The sequence below is a fragment of the Rhamphochromis longiceps genome, linkage group LG3 (assembly GCF_057381845.1).
Source record: "Rhamphochromis longiceps isolate RC_006_pf linkage group LG3, R_longiceps_female_GT1.1, whole genome shotgun sequence".
Lineage (NCBI taxonomy): Eukaryota > Metazoa > Chordata > Actinopteri > Cichliformes > Cichlidae > Rhamphochromis > Rhamphochromis longiceps.
The window spans coordinates 54,770,697-54,790,941 of NC_140559.1; the positions used below are offsets into that span (position 1 = coordinate 54,770,697).

Consider the following 20,245-nt stretch of genomic DNA (forward strand, 5'->3'; position numbering starts at 1 on the left):
CTCACGGGGACTTTTAGAGGCGCTGCAGCTGGACCAGGAACAATAATCAGTGTGACAAATGCAGAGCAGCAGCATTTATCAGATCACAGTTTAGACTGAGCAAACAATACTGAGAGTGAATACAACAATGACGAAATAGTCTTATTTTTTTCTTCTTTAGATACCGCAAAAAACTGTCCAAAAGGAACCCTGACTGAGAAAAATCAGCAGTGTCGGTAAGACGGGCAGTCTGCTGTAGGCCTGCACTCTGTTACGAATTTCTGACCTTATCCAACAGACGGTGATGAAGGTGCTTTTCTAAAGACACTCCAACAAGCTGTCAGAATGGCAGCCTTCACAGAAAAAAAAATCAATATTCCGAGTTAGGCCTGCACTTTGTGGTGAATTTCTGCCTTTATCCAACTTTATTTTCTTCTTTATCGCCTGTGTCATGTCGCATTACCGCTCAGCAGTGCACTCAGTTTCTTGCGTTCATAAAACGTTTCATGATTCTCCCGTCGCATGCAATGAAACCACAAAAAAATCAGTTTTCCCCAAGCATGCTTGGAGAACTTCAAGATCAACCCTACAATTAAGTCAGCCAGTGAAACTGTGAGGTCTGCGAGCGCTCTTACCTTTCGTTCAGGGAATTCCAGTAGATGGGCTCCAGGTTGCTGGCTGTCGTCCCCAGTAAATCCAGTAAGAATACCAGCAGGATCCCCAATCCATTCCCACTTCTTCGACACGCCATCTCAACCCTGACACCCAGCATATGCGGCCCCATTTAAAAGCAAGATCTTTTCTGCGGTTTCGATGCTGTTGCACACGAGGGGGGACTCTCTCAAAACAATAGATGCGCGGCTACAGCCGATCAGGCTATAGGTAGAAGACAGTCAAAGTGTGAAGCCAAAGCCCGCTCTGCACAACCTCATGGATCCGAAATGTGGCAGCTTGTAAGCGATCACAGCACACGCACTGAAATGTGCGAGGGGGAAAAGAAACTTGTTCAATCCGCGCGTCTGGGTGTCCAAAAAACGATTTCTGCGCGTCCACAGTTGCACTAATTCTGTGCCAATCCCATGACTTTCCTCGTTAATCTGTCCTTCCCTTTTATTTCTCCAAAAACTGCGCTCCTCGGCTGAAAGGTAACTCCACGGAATCAAAAATATTTAAAAGAAAAAATGATTGCCACCCAGCCTCTAACTCTGTAGCCTTTCGGTGCGCCCTGATTGTCTTTTTTTCCGAACAATGTTCCCTTGTTCTCTGTGCCGACTCTGTGCGATTTCTCTCCCATTACCTTGTTTCCTCGCAAGAATATCTAGCTTCCAGCATATCAGAGAGGAACCGGGGAAAAGAAATACTGTCAGTGTGGCAGAAGGGCGCAATCAAAACCAGGTCAAAAGTGTGAGGGTGAAACGTTTAAAATGGAAAAGATGTTACTCGTGTCCACAGCTCCATCATCATAAAGACGTGTTGATGCTCGGCGGGTTCAGTCAGTGCGCGTTACAATCCTTAGTGGCCTCTTTATGGAATCAAAAGCAAACACACACGGGTTGTAAATCCTTAATAGACACGCTGAAAAATAATAATCATAAAAAAGATCCGAAATCGACGATAAATCCAAGAATCAATTCAAAGAAACTGAGAGGAATAAATCAAAGCGCTAGAAAAGCATCTCCACTCTAATAATGTCACACACAGGCCAACGTGAAAGTTTTGAAGTGATAGAAAGGAAAAAATAATATTAATAATAATAAGATGCGAGTTGTGAGCATCAGTCCCGGCTGGAAATTATCTGATGCGGCGCATCATTTGGAGAGCAGGACGCGTCGCTTCTCGGTCATGGAAAAGCGCTTCATTCGTTATCTCCTCCGTCTCTCTGCCTCAAAATCCCACTGCTTTGACTCGTCCTAACGCTCGCAGCACATTGACAGACCGACTGGCTTGTTTGAGAGGAGGAGGAGGAGAGAAAAAAGGGGCATGGATGAATGGAAAGGAGAAAAAAAATCCCCATCCTCCGACTGGCAGGCAGGGCGCACTGACGGAGCGCAATTCTTCCAGGCTTTGTCGGCGGGGGCGGTATCGAGTCCCTTTCAGCACCTCCTCTTTCCTCCTCCTTTTAGAGTCTCGGCCCCCCTTCTCCCCTCTCCTAACTCGGACCTTTGGACTCCCTGGCACTCTATTCTGCCTCCTTTCAAACGCCGAACAAGAACCCCCTCCACCACCACTAGCTCTCTAAATGCTCACCAACGTGCGCCCCTGAAAGTGACGAAAGAGCAAGAGCGCCCTCAATGTATTGACTAAGCATCACATGTGGCACTGAGGCAGGATCGTATTGGAAAAACACAATCCAGATGCAGTTTTACAAGGATTTTTCATTCAAATGTCCCCGCAAAGCTACTTCCTACAGGAGTGATTACTCCAGACGCAAAGCGCCTCACAGAACAGCAGGAGCTCGCGCTATGAGGCCTCGTGGATACATAAAGCAAAGTTACAGCACTGTTTCAGGGATGAAGTTGAAAACAGGAACTTGCACCGAAATGTCTCCTTAGAGAGAATTATGATATCTCGCATGATCACTGGGCCGGCCTCACCTCGCTACATCTGCGCAGTGTAAGGGAAAAGAATCCGCTCTCCTTGTGTGGGAGGACAGAGCAGAGTCTCAGCAGCTTCAAAGCGGGCAGCTGAGCTTGATGGGTTGCAGGACGATCCGGGTGGCAGGACCCGCTGAGGGCCACACACACACACACACACACCAGTGTTTACGGTGGGGCCCTCAGCCTCCCCACTCATCCACGGCAACAAGCCTGAGACTGGACTGTCAAAGCTGTGCCTGTGCTGCCACCAAGTGGTAGATAGAGCGCATGAGCCTTAGGGGAAGACTGACTAATTCTTTAATCCCCCAATGTGACAGCCCCTTTAGCAGTGCATTATAAAGCATTATTGGATTTTGGTGTTTGACAAAGAGTAGATGATAAAAAAAATCACACTTTCCCGCTCTCTGTTGCATTATTTGAAAATAAAGAAAGAAATAAAAAGCACAGTTATTGCAGTAGTTTGGAATGCCAGCTTTTACTGGAATAAAGTGACAAGAACGGATCAATATTCTTTCTTTGTTTCACACCTACATACATGACATGACATCTGCATGAAGAATTCCCCCTAGTCCATGCATGACTTCCTGTTCCACCATCTGTAGCCGAGTGCAGTAGAGCCGCTGATACCTGAGAGGAAGAGATTCTGTAATATCTTTTATTGAAAATATTTCACTTCACAAAAACAAAGAGGAAGAAAACTCTACGCACCCCTGAACACGCTCTGCCATTCCTGCACAGCCGGGGAGGAGAAAGGAAATGAAAGTGGGAGAGAAACAGAGGAAAGCAAGAATGAGGGCAGCGACTTATGGGAAAGTTGTGGCTCAGCAGACTTCAATTCAGTGTCATGCTCAAGGGCACTGCAGCACATCAGCTGAGTGAACCTCCAGGCGATCAAACCGAGGGTCCGCAGGCAGCCGGGGATACTCGGAAAGACAGAAGTGCAGACGTTTCCCTCTGCAGTGCGAAATTACAGCATGCTTTCTTACGAGGATTGTAATTGCAGGGTTATGAGAGCCAAACAAGAAACAAATGCAGCAGAGAGATTTTATAGAGCTGGTCAGAGACACAGAATGAAAAAAAAAGAAAAGAAAAGAGAGCAGAGATGGAGCTGTTTCTGTTGCACTGACCTCCAGAAACCTTGGCAGGGCACACGACAAAGCTAAATGTAGTGGAGGAAGATAGACTGGTTCAGAGACAACAGCAGTTCAGAGGTGGAGCTGGCACGAAAAACAAACCTTCTGCTCTGTCTGGGAATCTATCTGTGTGGGTAAACTGGCGGGCTTGTGGCTCTCTCGCTCTATTTTTGAGTGGAAGATGACTCGGTTAAAAAAAAAAACTGCAGAGCTATAAGACACCACCTACATCAGATCTGCCATGTTGCTGAATAACAGAATGTACTTTCTGGAGATGTATTCATCTGCTTAATATACACTCAGAGCTGCGATGTTGGTGTTTATTAGTGTTCATTTATTCAGGCTGACCTCATTTACTGCACCGACCTTCAACTCTTCTTTGCAACCACATCTTCTCCCCGGTGACTCTGCCGCAGCTGCCAGACTTCACCACAGACACACACACATGCATACACCCACATAGCACACATAATGTGCTATACACGCATTTACACAAAATGACGCGTGAGCATCAACATAAGCAATTACACCAAGTGCATGGTTGACATTATGCATGCAGTGGAAGGTTAGGGATATACACACACATACACAAACACACAAACCAAGCGCAGACACCCACGGTGGCAGCAATACAAAGACCTCAGACAGGAAAACATGCACCCTGATGGGAATGAAATTCACACCAAGGGTGGTACTGATATGCGTGTGTGTCTGCGTGTGTGTGTGCACGAGGATGTGGGTTGTTGTCAGAGCATGGCACCCTCTTCCTGCCTTGCAGATGATAGATCTCAGCTCCTTTTTCCTTCAGCATCCGTCTATCCCTGTGAGCTTCCCTCTCTCGTGCTCTCTCTCTCTCTCTCTCTCTCACACACACACACACACACACACACACACACACACACACACACACACACACACACACACACACCTCTCGTCTCCTTGTGACAGAGAGAACGAGACATGGGCTGGAGGGGGATTAAGTAAGGGCAAGGGAGGGGTTGTGCAACATGTGATGAGCAGATCACACGTACCGATGGCACTGACTCTGGATCCGTTAAAAAAAAATTGCACCTGACAGCCGACTTCTCCCACACCTACTTGCATTCGCATACTTAAGCAGTGTCCATGTGTTTTTCTCACTTTAGTTCAAACTAAGAACATTTTTCCAACTTCTAATTGACCTAAATTGAGTTCCAATGCAAATAGCTTTCAAATTAAAGGCTTTTTTAGGCAGAGGTGTTTCTAGGATCCTTAAATGTGGTGCACAGGTAAGTGGTTCAGATATATGTGTATGTGCATGTGGTAAAAGTGATGCTGTCTCACACCTTCTCTGCCATACGTCCACCTTTTCAAAGTGAAGGTGTTAGATAGTAGTTGCAAGAACAAGTGCTTTGAGGGCACATTTTTGGTGTTATTTAACATCCATCCATCCATTCACCATCCATCCATCCATCCATCCATCCATCCATCCATCCATCCATCCATCCATCCATTCATCATCCATCCATCCATCCATCCATTCATCCGTCCATCCATCCATCCATCCATCCATCCATCCATCCATTCATCCGTCCATCCATCCATCCATCCATTCATCCATCCATCCATCCATCCATCCATCCATCCATTCATCATCATCCATCCATCCATCCATCCATCCATCCATTCATCCGTCCATCCATCCATCCATCCATCCATCCATCCATCCATTCATCCGTCCATCCATCCATCCATCCATTCATCCATCCATCCATCCATCCATCCATCCATCCATCCATTCATCATCCATCCATCCATCCATCCATCCATCCATCCATTCATCATCCATCCATCCATCCATCCATCCATCCATTCATCCGTCCATCCATCCATCCATCCATCCATCCATCCATCCATTCATCCGTCCATCCATCCATCCATCCATTCATCCATCCATCCATCCATCCATCCATCCATCCATCCATTCATCATCCATCCATCCATCCATCCATCCATCCATCCATTCATCCGTCCATCCATCCATCCATCCATCCATCCATCCATCCATTCATCCGTCCATCCATCCATCCATCCATTCATCCATCCATCCATCCATCCATCCATCCATCCATCCACTTCCTTCCAGTTATCCAGTCCAGGGTCACAGGGTGACCGGATCCTATTCCAGCTGTTATTTAACATGATACAGTTATATTTACAATGTTGCATTAGAAGGAAAAGACAGGGAATCCGGCCCGCTTTGTCCCCTAATTACCACCCATGGTTGCCATAAAACGACATAATTATTGGCTGGGGGGGTGTTTTATGCCCTCACCTCATTTTTCATGTAAGATTAAACTTGATTTTTCCAGCGCTGTTGGACATCATCCTCCCATAGCGCAGGGAAATAGAGCTGAAAACATTTCTCTCTGTCTTTTCTGAGATTTGTTCGAAACGACACTCCTAAATCTCACTCTCTCGTCCCCCAGCGCCCACTCTGAACTTGCAAGTCTGGTTTTTTTTTCATCACTTTCAACTGGGGAGGGATCAAAGCCGTCGAGCGGGAGGTCCTGGATGGCTGGACGAAAATAAAAAGCAGTCATTCACATCGGACACCTGAGACCATCCTTGAACAGGGACATGCATGACCGCCTGTTATCACAGGACCCTCAAATCTTCGTCTGGGTTATGCGACGGCAAACTAAAATGTCTCTTTGACAGCTGAGCGACTCCATCCACCGGGGAAAGGTGAGACGTGTGGATGAAAGGTTCGGGAAACACAGAGTAGATCTTATTCATGGATCTTTGCCAGGAAATAGGTACAAAGTGATGCACTGATGTCGTATACAACTGAATGTTAGGGTGGAAAAAAAAATCATCTAAGTAATAAGTAGTAAACCGTGTAGCAAATGTGGCTTTCAAGTCTTTGGCTGTGACCTTGCTTTGCGACCCTCTACAAACTGAACACACAGAAACCTCGGAGTATTTAAGACTTTCTCCTCAAAACGTCTCATTTGATGTGCAGAGTCCCAAACCCCAGAGGATCTCAGAGGCAAAATAAGCGAAGATTAAAGAAGAGTGACAAAAAGTTGCATGAAAACTTTAAATAACTTCTTGTATACCTGATCGGGGTAGCCACATCTCCTAATGCTGAGTTTGCTAAAGTTTCAAGTTGTTTAGTGTGCCTCTTGCACGCTCCCATCATCCCTGCATAACCTTTTTTTTAAAATACGCACACACTATAAAAGCCCTTGAACCTAACACACCTACTGTATTCTCAGCTGTAAACACATCTCAGAATGAAACCAGGTGAAGCTGTGGAGCATGAGGTTCAGTGGGTCAGTAGTAAAATATCAAGGCTGGCCTAAACTTTGCACCAACTTAAGTGAAAAAGTCTGATTTTCCAGATTTCTCTTGCTGTCCTTTAAAAACATCTGTGAACCACATGCACTGGTATTGTAATTCAACCCACTGATCACTGCTCCGCTTCCTTTAAGGTTCTGCCGTGTGCAGACCCCTGTTACAGGGTCCGCATCTCCTGGATTCAGTCTTTTTCCCGGGACTTGACGAGAGAAACAAAAAGTGTTGCCAGGGAATATTTCCAGCCTTAGCCTTAAAATATTACCTGACCTGGTCCCTCGTGAGGTGCAGGCTACCCAGAGTGTCATCCGAGAGGATTTTCACAATCTTTGTGAGGAACTTTGTTGCTTTCCTCATGTGGACAGTCGCTCTGCGTGTCTCTGTCTCCCCTCTCTCGCCTGCCTTTTCATTTTATCAGTAAGACACCTCTTTGCCCCTCCTAATCTCCTCCTCCATCTGTCTCCTCAGCCCCTCGCAGAGCTCTTCTGACCCATCGCCACCTGCTTCCTCTCCACTGATGCCGCCGACTCTGATAAACCTCCCCTTCGGTCACTGTGCAGCGGGGGAGTAAGAGAGGGAGGGCTGTTATGAAAGGGTGCAGGGAATGGACAGGCAGGAGGACAAGAGTTGTCATGCTTGCAGCCTGAGGGCAGGTAGGATGATTTTAGGCCCTGCTTCTCTACCTTTCCCCAGAGTGCAATTACGCAGGCAATTACTCTCCCTGGGCGATGCACAGCCGCTAAACCGCCAAGATCACATCCAATCTGCGAGAGCCGACTGGGATACTGGATGCTTAATGTACTTCAATAGGCTCACCCTCATGATAACAAGCTACAAAGATGGCTGGGGGGGGGGGGGGGGGGGGGGGATGTGTGGAGGATGAGGAGATGATGAGGTGAAGGGTAGGGACAGTAGAAGCGCACGTGCTCAGTTGATATGTATGAGGGCTTACATATCCGTGAGAAAAATATCAATGCAGAGCCTCTCGTCTCTGCTTGTCAGCGACTGTAGAATACGATGATATGACACATCTTTACTCTGCATTAATCTTCCTAGCAATTTCAGATGGATATCCATGCGTGTGTGCCTCCACATCTGGAGTGAATAGAAGGAGATCAGGCTCCGGAGTGAAATGAAACCTCTGGTGCTGTGCTTTTCCCCCAGCTTCAGAGCATGTGCAGGAGTGCAGGTGCCAATTATTTTCACATCTAATGTAAACCAGAGAACAAGGACACGTCAATCACAGCTGCAGCCTTTTGGAATGGAAATGGGATGTATTCATAGGAACACCGCTATTTTGGCGGCTGATGAAATGTGGGTTGGTTGGGATTTCTAAAAATATCCCAGTGGATTCAAGTTTTGTAAGGAAAACCTCAAGTCGTCTGAACTTCAGACTGGTCCGTCCATAATGAGCAGAAATTGTGGCGATGTGAAAATGGAAAACTATTACTGACTGTGAACAATAAGGTGTTTCAATTTTTGAGTCATGCTCATGAAAACATTTATTACTCTGGAATGTCACTCATATCCTAACCAGTGTTAACAGAAGAAGCCATTGATGATTTGCAGGCAGGCAGCCAGGCACTAACAACACATTGACGAACAAGGTGTGCTGCCATGTGAGCTCTTTTGTGAGTCTGCAGTCTAATGCTAATCAAGCAAGAATTGCTGGGCCTAAAAACAATAAATGGAGCAAATTTGGAAGTGTCCAAAATTGCAGCTCCACTAATAGCCACTTGTGGTTGGCTCCAAAAGTGAGTCAGTCCCCATAGACACCCACCTTAAAATGTTCAACGTTAGAAAAATAAACCTCTTTAGAGCCTTTTACTAAAAGTCTTTCTGAAATGAAACGAGCAGTACTACATTTATCACATATTTGGTACAATAGTTGAAAAAGATCCCGAGCCAGCCTTCCTGATCGCATTACTCAGTCTGTTGGTGTTACCAGCTTCAATTCTGCTCCCTCAGCACACAAAATACAGTGTACTTTCCACATTTTAGTGATAGAAAATCTCCATCATTTTGCATCACATATTGATGGATCTCAGCTTCTTTTGTAAATGAAACCTGCTCGCTTCCTTTTTGTTCGCGGCCTCTATTGGTTTGCTGGTTCAGCTTGTTGTTGATGTGGATTCCCAGGATAAACTCGCCCTTCCTGAAGTTAGTCACCATTTCTTTGATCTTATTTATTTACAAGTACATGAATCCTCCCAGACCACTCCACAAAATCATCCATGAATACTCTGTACTCCTCCTCATGCCCATTATTTAAACATCCAACCACTGCAGGATCATCAGATTGTTTTTGTAGGTGGCATGAGTTATACTGAGGTTTGCAGGCTGAACAGCAATGGTGACAGCACAGTTGTCTGTGGAGCTCTTTACTACACACCAAATCAAACAGAGCACTGTCCAGGCTCAGACACTGTAACCTGTGTCAGTTAGTAAGTCATCCAGTGATTATGATTTTGGTTAGAGCTAATTCTTCCTTTCATAACAACTATATGAGGTGCTAAAGTTTTTTTAGAAATCACTATTTAAGGTTTAAAGCTATATACAATAGCGCTGTGGCTCATTAACGATAAAGTGGATACCGATACAGGGCGCTAGCTGTTTGCTAGCACTCACCTTTGCTAACATTAGTCAATAAACTGTCTTTGTCTTTTAGTGCATTTGTTATCAATTTATCTATCAGGTAATATGTAATATGTAAATACTTGAAATTCAAGTATCTTTTTTACCAAATGTGAGCACTAATTGGCAGGAATCTCTGTCAGTACATGCTATAGATGCACCTTGCTAACCAAGCTCGCTAGCTTAGCTCTTGGCTTAGCACTCCTTCTCTTCCAAAATGTTCAAATCTAATGTGGTAACATGACCATTATAATCTGTATAGTAATATTTATTAATATTAGTGCCTGTGGTACTTCTTCATTATGTATTTTGTTGTGAGTCAAATAAAATTCTGTCGTGGAAAAATGGTGGCCATTAAGTTGTGCACAGAAAGTGACATGTGAAGCAATGAAAACGGAGAACGTAACATCATATTTGCATGTGGGGATGATGAAATTAATACATATGAAAATAAAAAGAACTGGAATTTGTAATAAATGTTTTTTACAGACATAGAGATGTTATTAATACATATATACATACATATGCTAAGATTTTGGGGCATATTAGCATGCCAGTATTTGCTAAACTGCCCTAAACTGTAAAGGTTAGAATGATACTAAATTTTACCACCCTTTCCCTGCTCTGTTTCCATCTAGTACTCAGCTTTATCTAAGGTTTAAAGCTATGTCTTGCCCTCCATGTCATACCTGGTATTTCAGGACCAATTTGATAACTGGTTAGCTAAATATTAGCAGTCAGTAGCCATTTCTTCACCTTTCTAGTTGCACGAAAAGACCGTATTTACTGTCAGCACAGCCAAGTCGGTGAAGAATCAATTTAGCAAGGTTCAAAAACGCATTGTCACCTTACTTTTTGGTGGTACATCCCAGCTACAAATCTTTTGCCATTGCTCACATTAAATGGGGTTAATATATATTTGAATACTTTGCACTTACATTTGTTACAAAGCCTGAACTGTAGACTGTACCAAACAATGTGGGGGCTGTTGAAGTGCCGCGGATAATCTATTAACTCGAAGAAAACTCGATGGAACAACAGCATGCGGCTGCTGTGTCAGAGCAGGGTCAGAGTGAAGCCCTGTGCTAAGCGCCTGCCAAATACATTCAAAGTGTCTGAGAGATAAAGGAGGCGTCCCTTTGACATTTTAAGAAATGCCATGTATGACAACCTCTAAAAGCTACAGGAAATCTGTTCCCTCTGCTTCATGTTCTTAAAAAGCTCTTTTCCTTTTAAAGGCAGCATGAGAGTGACAAACCAGAGAGCAGTCTAGACATTTTAGCATCTCCAGCTTCAGAGACGTGTATGCTCCTCTTTTTTTCCTCCATGCTAATTCAACCGGGGGTCACACGGCTGAGTGTTTGCTTGAGTGCCTCACTGTGGGATTAGGAGATTCAACAGGCAGACAGCCATTTGAATAATTGTTTTCAAATGTCTTTCTTAATATCGAGATCCCATTACTTACTATTCGCCACACTCCCTAGCGATGAGCGCCGGAGCTTTGTGTGTATGTATGTGTGCGTGTGTCTAATGGAAGGCACTTATGCGAGGCCATGGAGACTCGCTCAGGATGCCACATAAATGGAGGCTCAGAACACAGAAACACAGAACACTTGATGTGGATTGGCTCATTAGCTGCACAAGTGGAAAGACTACACTGACTGCAGCCACCTTGGGATGAAGATAACGGCTTTGCTGTCAACTGCGGGACAGCGCTGAGGTTTGGCCAACACGGCTTCAAGGAGCACAGCAGCATAGATACCATTTGTAGTGACATATATTTAGAATTTAGTCAGTGTTCTGAGTTGCTTCCAGAATATCAGCCCTAATAGAGCACATAAGCCTCCAAAGATTGATTTAATAATGGGACTGCCTCACTGAAAACCACTGCATTTAATATTAAATCAATATGCAATTTGTGGTTTTAGCCCAAGGGCAGAATGTTCTGACCATGAAAATAAAAATGTATTGGCTAATTATTAAACCGACCTGAAAAATAAACAAGGTAGTCAAGAAAAAAAAGATGATAATCCTTAAAAAAACAAAAAAAAAAATCCATCTGTATTAAATTAATCTCAATTCAATTAGCAAATAACAACATAGTTCATATCAGGGCACTTTACTGAGGTGACGACCTCACATAATCACAGAGAGAAACTCCATGACTGCCTTCGAGGAAGCACTTGGCAACAATGCGGGATGGAAAAATGAAGGAAATTAATCCAATTTGTAGCTAGCCTTGAATATTGTAGAATCACTCCACAGCAGTGGCGTCGTTAGGCCTATTTTAGGGGTGCTGAAGCCTCCCTAAAATATTCTTAAGCCCCCCTAAATAATTTGGTGGGGTTTTTTTTTTTTTTTTACTTATTCGATTTTTTTTTTTTACAGAACTTGCAGACAAATTCAATATAAAGATGCAGGAATATGAGTTTAAAGAAATAATAATATAAACCTGTCGCTATTCACACAAATATGATCATAACTCGGTTGGTCCCTTTCGCTTTACATTGTTAAGGTAGCGTCAGTGCTTCGTTATCCAATCCGTTCCAGTTGTTCACAGGGGACATCCACATGACTGAAAATCCAGTCCTCGTTTTCACTGCTACTTTACACTCCGCTCGTATACACCTGCAGAAACACTAGCGTACATGTGGCAAACGGCAAGAAATCATGGATATACGCAAGTTTTTCAAGAAAGTAAGTCTTCATCACTGGCTGGTAGTAACAATTAGTTAGCTCCAGCTAACAGCAGAGAGTCCCATGTAAATAATGAACCAGGTGTTCCCCATTTTGTAAATAAAAACCTGGCTAGCGCACTAAGTTAAATTGTTAGCATAATGTTAATTTCTGTCACTCGTTTTAGCTCTGAAAAATCCAGCTGAGCTCATTCAGGTATGGTTATCATCAGTGGAAATAATAATAATCACTCCATCCCCATTAACCTGTAGGAGTCAGGGCAGAGGAGCACAGAGAGGCAGAGGGGAGAGACGTCTGCTGGAGAGGTGAGTCAAAGGATGGAGTCATTTGTGATGCAGACAGTCTGATTAGAATTTTATGGGACTCAATATGGATATGAAATATGAAACATTTCAGTCACGGTACAACATATAAGACCTGTTTAACTTGAGCTTTTATTTAGGAGAGTCAAGGTTAGAAAGTGGAGAGAGCAAAGAGATATATATATATATAAGTCAAATTAGCCTGACTCACATATTTTTGAGGGTTCTATTTTAATATTACTTCAATTCAAGTAATTTAGTAATATTTTTCAGGGCTTTAAATTGCAACCATTTTAGTCACATGCGTGCTCAAAATATAATGTTTGTAACTTCAAAATATTTGGGAGCAACAAATTACTGTGGAGCGGGAGCAGAAGTCATGATATTAGCAATTTACATTACAATTCAGTATGTTTTAATGTATCTTGAAGGGTGAGGCAGAAGGAGTGGCTGAGGGAGAAAAAGGTCAACAGGCAAGTTCAAGTCAGAGAGAGCAAGGAGAGACAGAGGAGCTGCAGCAAATAGATCGAGAGGCAGAGGAAGATCAAGTTATTACAGAGAGAGGAGAGCAAACAGGCCAAGAGAGGGAACATGATGAAGCAGCTGCAGCAACTCATTCTACTCCAGGGTTTGATTTAGGTGACAAAGACACAAGGCCCAGACAGGTGAAGCTGAAGAGCTATCCACATGATACGTTTGGTACACAGAAGCGAGCATTTAACCACAGCTGGTTTGAAAAGCACAACTGGTTAGAATATTCAGTCAACCAGAATGCAGCTTTCTGCTTCCCATGTAGAGTGTTTGGCAAAAACATCAAACATGATAGTTTGGTCAGTAGCGGTTGCAAGAACTGGAAGAAAGCTTTAGTCATCTTTGGCAAGCATGAGATGGCTGAAACACATAAGGACAGTGTTGTTACATGGAAAAGCTACCAGGGAACTAGCAAACAGGGAAACGTTGCACAGATGATAGCAACTGCAAATGTGAGTGAGATAGTCGAAAGAAGAGAGTATCTCAGACGAATTGTTGCAGTCTCCTCTATGTTAGGGAGACAGGGACTCCCTTTTCGTGGTCATGATGAAGGTGAAGACAGCCCAAACAGAGGGAATTTTCTTGCGTGCATGGAGCTTTTGAAGGAGTTTGATCCTTTTCTTCAAAAACATAATCCCCCATCAAATGCACAGTATATCTCACCAACATCCCAGAATGACATGATTGACTGTTGTGCCCAGGAAGTTACTAGTGTCATTGTATCTGAAATGACAAAGTCTAAAGTCTATTCCATCATGGTGGATGAGGCAAGGGATAAAAAGGCAGAGCAGTTAGCTGTTTGTGTCAGGTACGTGTCAGAGGGGGCAGTGAAGGAGCGTTTCCTTGCACTTGCAGAGATAAAATCATTTGATGCCCAGTCCATTGCAAATGAGATTCAGCAGCAGATCCAAAACTATGGTCTTGCAGAGCTTAAGTGTGTAGCACAAACATATGATGGTGCAGCCGTTATGAGTGGCTCCACTGGAGGTGTACAAGCACATTTTAGAAGGCTCCATCCTGAGGCTATCTATGTGCATTGTTATGCTCATCAACTCAACCTGGTTTTGTGCAATACTTGCAAGGCTGTCCCAGAGGCTGTGGAGCTTTTCAGCTTGTTGGAGTGTGTGTATTATTTCTTCAGCACCTCCCTAGTCAATCATCATAAGTTCATGGAGACTCAGGCAAAGCTTGGATTGACAAAAACTGAGCTTGTGCAACTTTCAAACACTCGCTGGGCATGTCAGTTGCGATCAATCAGTGCAGTTCTTGAGACATTGCCTGCCATTTTGGAGTGCCTATCTGCAATTGGATCCCCCATAGCTGTTGGTCTCAGAGCAAAGCTCTACAAGTTCTCAGCAGTCTATGCACTACTGATGTTTCAGTCGATTCTGTCTGTAACCGAAGGACTCCACAAATTCCTGCAGAAAGAGACTTTAGACCTGGCAGAAGCTTTTATCTGCAAACAAGCTGTGTGTGACACACTTAAGGGCAAACACTCAGATGCATTTGCTACAGAGCTGTATGAGAAAACCAAGGCCCTGTGTAACACCCACAGTATCCCTGAACCAGGTGCCAAGACAAGGCACAAACAGAGGGAAATGGAGGATTTTGTCCTGGAGGCAACTGTGGGTTCACGCACTGAATTGAACAACTCAGACACATTGAAAAGAGAGTTACTTTTCCCTTGTGTGGATCGGATGGTTGGCGAGCTTGATCAAAGATTTTGCAGTGTAGATGCAGGGCTGCTAAAAGGCGTCCAGGCATGCAGTCCTAAATCTGAGAACTTCTTGAGTGAACCACACTTGAATGAACTTGCAAAGCACTACAGACTTGACCTGAAAAAAGAGGAGGTTCTGGTGGCCAGAAACTTTCTTACCCGGAAAACAGAGGCTGGATGTCCACCCAAAAATATGTTGTCTGTGTACAACCTCCTTGATTCAGACATGTTTCCCTCTCTGAAGGCAACCATCCAAGTTGCCCTAACAGTGCCTGTCAGCAGCTGCTCGTGTGAACGGTCCTTTAGTGCACTGCGTCGGCTGCACTCCTGGCTGCGTCAAACAATGGGTCAGAAAAGACTTCACAGTCTTGCAGTCATGTCTATTGAAAAAGACACGCTTCAGCATCTGAGTCACAACAGAGTGATTGACCGATTTGCCACTCTTAAAAACAGACGTCATTCTTTGATGCTTCCACCCACCAAGTAACTGGTGATTGCAGCCAGAAAAATGTACTTTTTTATTTTCAGTTTTTTTCTTGTTATTGATGCAGCAAACACATTTCCTCTGTTTTTTTGTTGTACTGTATTATAAAGCAGACTGAAATAAAACAATAGATCTATTGGTGGCCTAGGATGTTTAATCTGTCCAAAAAAGTAGGAAAACAATTTCTCAGTCTTTGTTTTCTGTTTGTGAAATTTTGTGCTCATTCACTACGTTCGTTCATGTCGTGTGCATCTCTTGGGGGCTAAGCCCCCCCTGTCCTTAAAACCTAGTGACACCCCTGCTCCACAGCACAATAGCACTGACTCAGGGGAGGTTCAAGGCCGATGACTGATGGCAAACAGCTGAGCTGTTAGATGATGCACTGTGGTTACCAAGTAATAGTTCATTTCTTATTTTGTGCAGAGCAGCTAGCATAGAGCCGCCTGCTGCTAGCAACAAGTTAGATAAGGGTGATAAGAGTGAGCCCAGCATTAAACCTGGAGGCTGAAAAACCTGAATAATGGCCCTGTGCTGGTGTCACCTTGCATAGATGTTGTGCTATGCAGAAGGGGATTGCGGGAATTCCACCTACATAGAGGCTGCAGAGACAAACTTGCATAATGTTGACTAAAACACCAACAGAGCATTGAGTGCAGTGAGGCTGCAGGTATGTGACGTGTCGAAAAGCTGACTGTAACAGAAGAGAGCTACAGCAGAGTTCATGAGAAGCACAGAGAGTGACAGAAGCAGAGTTTTAATTGTTTTCAAATCTCAGTTTTTATTCACAGCAAAGACCTTATTTGCATTATCATGACTTCATAACCTCATACAGTATTTGCTTCACCTTGTTTTTCACACTGCCCCCTGGTGGCAGTACACAGCTTCAACATGAACATGTACAGTTTTTTGCATTTTTGCTTCTGTACAGACTTTCACATTTGAGTCATGCTGCATTTCCTCCTTTGAGTTGCTCTACCAGCCCTTTACTGCAACCACCTTCTGCCCTTGCTTATATCTGATTATGCCAAAGGACTTTTCTACTCTATTTGAGCATCCAAAGCGCTTCGTACAAGAACTTTTCTACGCTTAAGTGCTTTCTGTGTAACATTTATACATATTCACAGTGTGATGGATACACCAGAGAGCAACTTGGGGTTCAGCAACTTGTCCAAGGATACTTTGGCTAGAACAGCCAGGGATGAAACCACCAACTATCTGCTCAAAAGTTGTTCTGTTCATCTGGATGTAGCATTTTCAGTGGGAGAGTTGATTGAACAGAATCAACTTTTGGGCATTTACTTACCTGGATGGAGCATGCATCAAGACACCAACTATCTGATTGGTGGATGACCCGCCTCCTGGTCCGTCTCCTAATCAGGTGACGGAATCGCCCACTGAAGAATATCCCATTTATTTCTTATTTTCTTGGCCTGATATTGCACTTAAAACAACAGTTTGAATTATTTTCAGGCATTATGCTGGCTTCATTCATCGTGAAATAGCAAGGAAACCTCATGATGCCATGAGACTGGTCATCAGTCAGTAGTCCAGTTAATTCTGAGCCTCTGTAAATGGTGGCCTATGTGTAAGAGTGTCTGTAAAACCCCATGAATTAAAGCCGAAAAGCTACACTTCAGTCACATCTGGATTGTTTGATTTAAACAACATATCTGTGGCGATGTACCGAGGCAAATGTTCTCTTAGTCTAACAATATATAGACCTACAGCTGCTTATGTTAAGATGGGTTACTTGCTCCCTTTTGCATTTAGAAGCCTAATTTTAGCCACTGTTGATATTTAAAATTCAGACACGGCTGGAGATGATTCAATAAGTTCTGTTTACTGCACATAATGAAAAACTCTCATCTGCTCACAAAAGGTCTCATAGCTCAGGACGGATATAAAGCTCTGGGAAGTGTCCAGATTGACTACAGGCTGATTCGATTTAGCCTTCAGTCGCCGGTGTTATAACCACTTTCTGTCCTGATAGCAAAGAGCAAACACTCAGCTCACAGTCAGTGCAGCAACTTCAATACGGCTCTCATTTCGGAGATTCAAGTCTTTTGTCAATACTTTGCATCTCCTCCTTTATTTCAAATGACAGCCTCAGCCTCACACACACAGGATAGCAGTGTTTTCTGGAGACGTGCCTCGCCTCTCTTCACAGACACTTTTTTTTCAGCTGTTCTTTACTGCAGGGGTTGCGTTGCTCGAACTTTCTCTTTAAATATAAACCCGAAGGCGTTGTGTTGGATCCAAGTCAGGCGACAAACTTGCTCAGGTCATAGTTCTCACTTTTTTCTTCTTTAGAAACTGGTGTGTGATTTTGGCAGCGTGCTTTGGATCGTTTTCACACAGCAATATCCCTCCTCTGCCAGGCTTCTGGAGACTGCGAGCCATCTTGTTTGCCAGTATTTTGGTTTATCCACAGGCATTCACGGTGCCGTCTATAAATGTCAACCGTCTGCACTCCTACAAGGCCGTATCATCATCACACCCCCACCTCTGTGCAGTCACCGCGGTGGTCCCAGCCAGGCTGTTCCATCTACCCGAATGTAAACATCTGATCCATTTGTCATGTTCTTTAGCGAAGTTTTAGCCTGCAGTTTGGTGCCAAAGATCAATCAGGTCTTTTTTTCCCCTTTTTTCAAAGCTTGACATTATGCGATGTCCTTCGCAAATGTCTGAGCTGTCACACAAATTCAGATTTCCATTGATAACCCCGGTGCCAAGTCTGTAGCACTCGCCCATCTGTTTTCAGAGCTAGACTGTTCAAGTAGTGCAGCACTGTCTGTGGCATTTCAAGAGGACAGCCACAGTGGCTCTGATTAGTGGTGCTGTGGCTCGTTCTGTAGCTCCTGATTTCTACTGCAAATGTTTCTGCTGATTTCCAGCAGGGCACTGACCTCTCTTAATGCTTTTCCATCCTTCTTAAGTCTCACAATTAGATTTTTTAAAATTCCTCTGGCAGTTCTTTTCAAAGTAGAGGAATAATGCAGACATGCACCGCTTATAGAAAGATCTAGTAGAAGTACTCATGGGCAGGTATTGTGAGGTATTATCTTAATTAACGGCAATTTGAATGGCCAAAAGAAAAAACCCTGCATACTTCAAATCACTAATAAAATCTGATAACGTTTGCCCAAACAGGAGGATTTAAAGGTTTTAAAGGACTTTGTTTTCCCCTGAAGATGATGTTTTCCACCATGTTTGCTGCGAGCGAATCCTGCCGTGACTCAGGATCCTCTCTCTCACAGAAATTAGCAAAAGTTCTGGTCACAGGACGGTTTTGCTGTCCACTTTGGTATATGTATGGTCTGTGTTTTTCATTGCATTACATTAACACTGCACACTAACTCCAGTTATATGCTGTGCACCAAAGGTGTAGATTTCAAGGTGGGTGCAGGAGTATCTAAACTCGTGCAATCATTCTCCGCGCCCTCAATAAAATGATGAAAGAGGCAGAGGACATATTTAGGAAGAACTGCTTTAATGATTTTACTCTGAAAGGAATGTCTCGACAGCAGAGGGTCTTTTTAATGCATAAAATATTCATATAAATTACAAAATGTCAGCTGCATAATGCGACTCTCCCATTTCAGCACATCCCAACGGAGTTCTATTGAACTGAGATCTGTGGAGGCGGTCTGAGTGCAGTGAACTCCCTGTGATGTTCCAGAAACCAGATTGAGATGATCTGAGCTTTGTGAAATGATGCATTATCCTATTGGAAGCAGGTATTAGAAGACGGGTACACCGTGGCCATGATCAACAACAATACTCTAAACTTTAAATGATGCCCACTGGGTGCTAAAGGGCCCAAAACGTGCCAGGTAAATATCCCCCATATGATTACACCACCAGCAGCAGCCTGGCGTTTTACTGCAAAACAGGATAAGAGGCATGCTTTCATGGTGTTTACACTAACTCTGAGTGTTGCAGGAGACATTAAGACTCCTGATGTCAGTTTGGAAGATGTGTGAATTGCATCCTGTTTCCTGTTCCAGCTGAGGGGAGTGGCACCCAGTGTGGTCCTCTGCTGCTGTACCCCATCGGCTTCACGGCTTGACATTTGCACTCAGAGATGCTCTTATTCATACCTTGGTTATAACAAATAGTTCTTTGAGTTATTGGTGCATTCCAATAAGCTTGGTTTGGTCCATATCCTCTGGAATTTCCAGAGACTGTGCACCCAGAGGACTGCTGCTTATTGGACAGTCTTAAAATACTTGACCTCTGACCCAGAGGTTCAGGCCACGGAGATTTGAACTCATGGTGACGACAATATCATGAGCCTTTTATGGCTAGTTGCTGTGTCCAATCTTTGTTTTTACTCACCCTCTGAAAGATATTAAGGCTTTTAAGGTATGTTTCCTAAAGAAAAACCTAAAATCACATATTGGTGACGTGTGAATGTTGCAGAGAGCTGAACAGAAATCAGAATTCTTGCAAGCGTATATAGGCAGGTTATGTCCCCATATATAACAACACTAGTTTGAAATCCGACAGAATGATAACAATGACTCTCGTGTCTTGATCTGGCAAATAGGAGAATAAATCACGCCTGTGTGTTCACGTGCGATCATGTTACATGAGAAAAGTCGAGAATATTTATATGAAAGCACAACTACATTGTTCTGTGTATATGTCAAACAGTTACCTGCTGGCAGATTTTCATGTTATAGATGTTTCCTCTAAACTCTGATGCAAAAATGACACAAATTGGTGAACAAAAATTCATCCGAGTGCAGGAAATTGTGTCCAGCCCTCAAAATTTCCAAGAGGGAGGACCCACAGACCCCAAGCTTAATGTGTCCCCACCCCACCACGCT

At 43.8% G+C, this 20,245-nt stretch overlaps 2 protein-coding genes across 2 annotated transcripts in view; one reads left to right on the forward strand and one right to left on the reverse strand.

The window, feature by feature from the left end:
- The window catches only part of efnb3b (ephrin-B3b), a 90,923-nt gene extending 88,888 nt beyond the window's left edge, over positions 1-2,035 (reverse strand). The window contains exon 1 of the mRNA XM_085400397.1: positions 615-2,035. Within this exon, the coding sequence (XP_085256523.1) occupies positions 615-763 (149 nt within the window). The 5' untranslated portion in view covers positions 764-2,035. The remainder of the gene's footprint in view (positions 1-614) is intronic.
- An 11,689-nt stretch (positions 2,036-13,724) lies between these two features.
- LOC146675309 (zinc finger MYM-type protein 1-like) lies at positions 13,725-15,416 on the forward strand. The gene has a single exon (XM_085401139.1). It carries the CDS (start codon positions 13,803-13,805, stop codon positions 15,414-15,416), a length of 1,614 nt encoding a protein of 537 aa, XP_085257265.1. The 5' UTR covers positions 13,725-13,802.
- Positions 15,417-20,245: the final 4,829 nt, after the last annotated feature.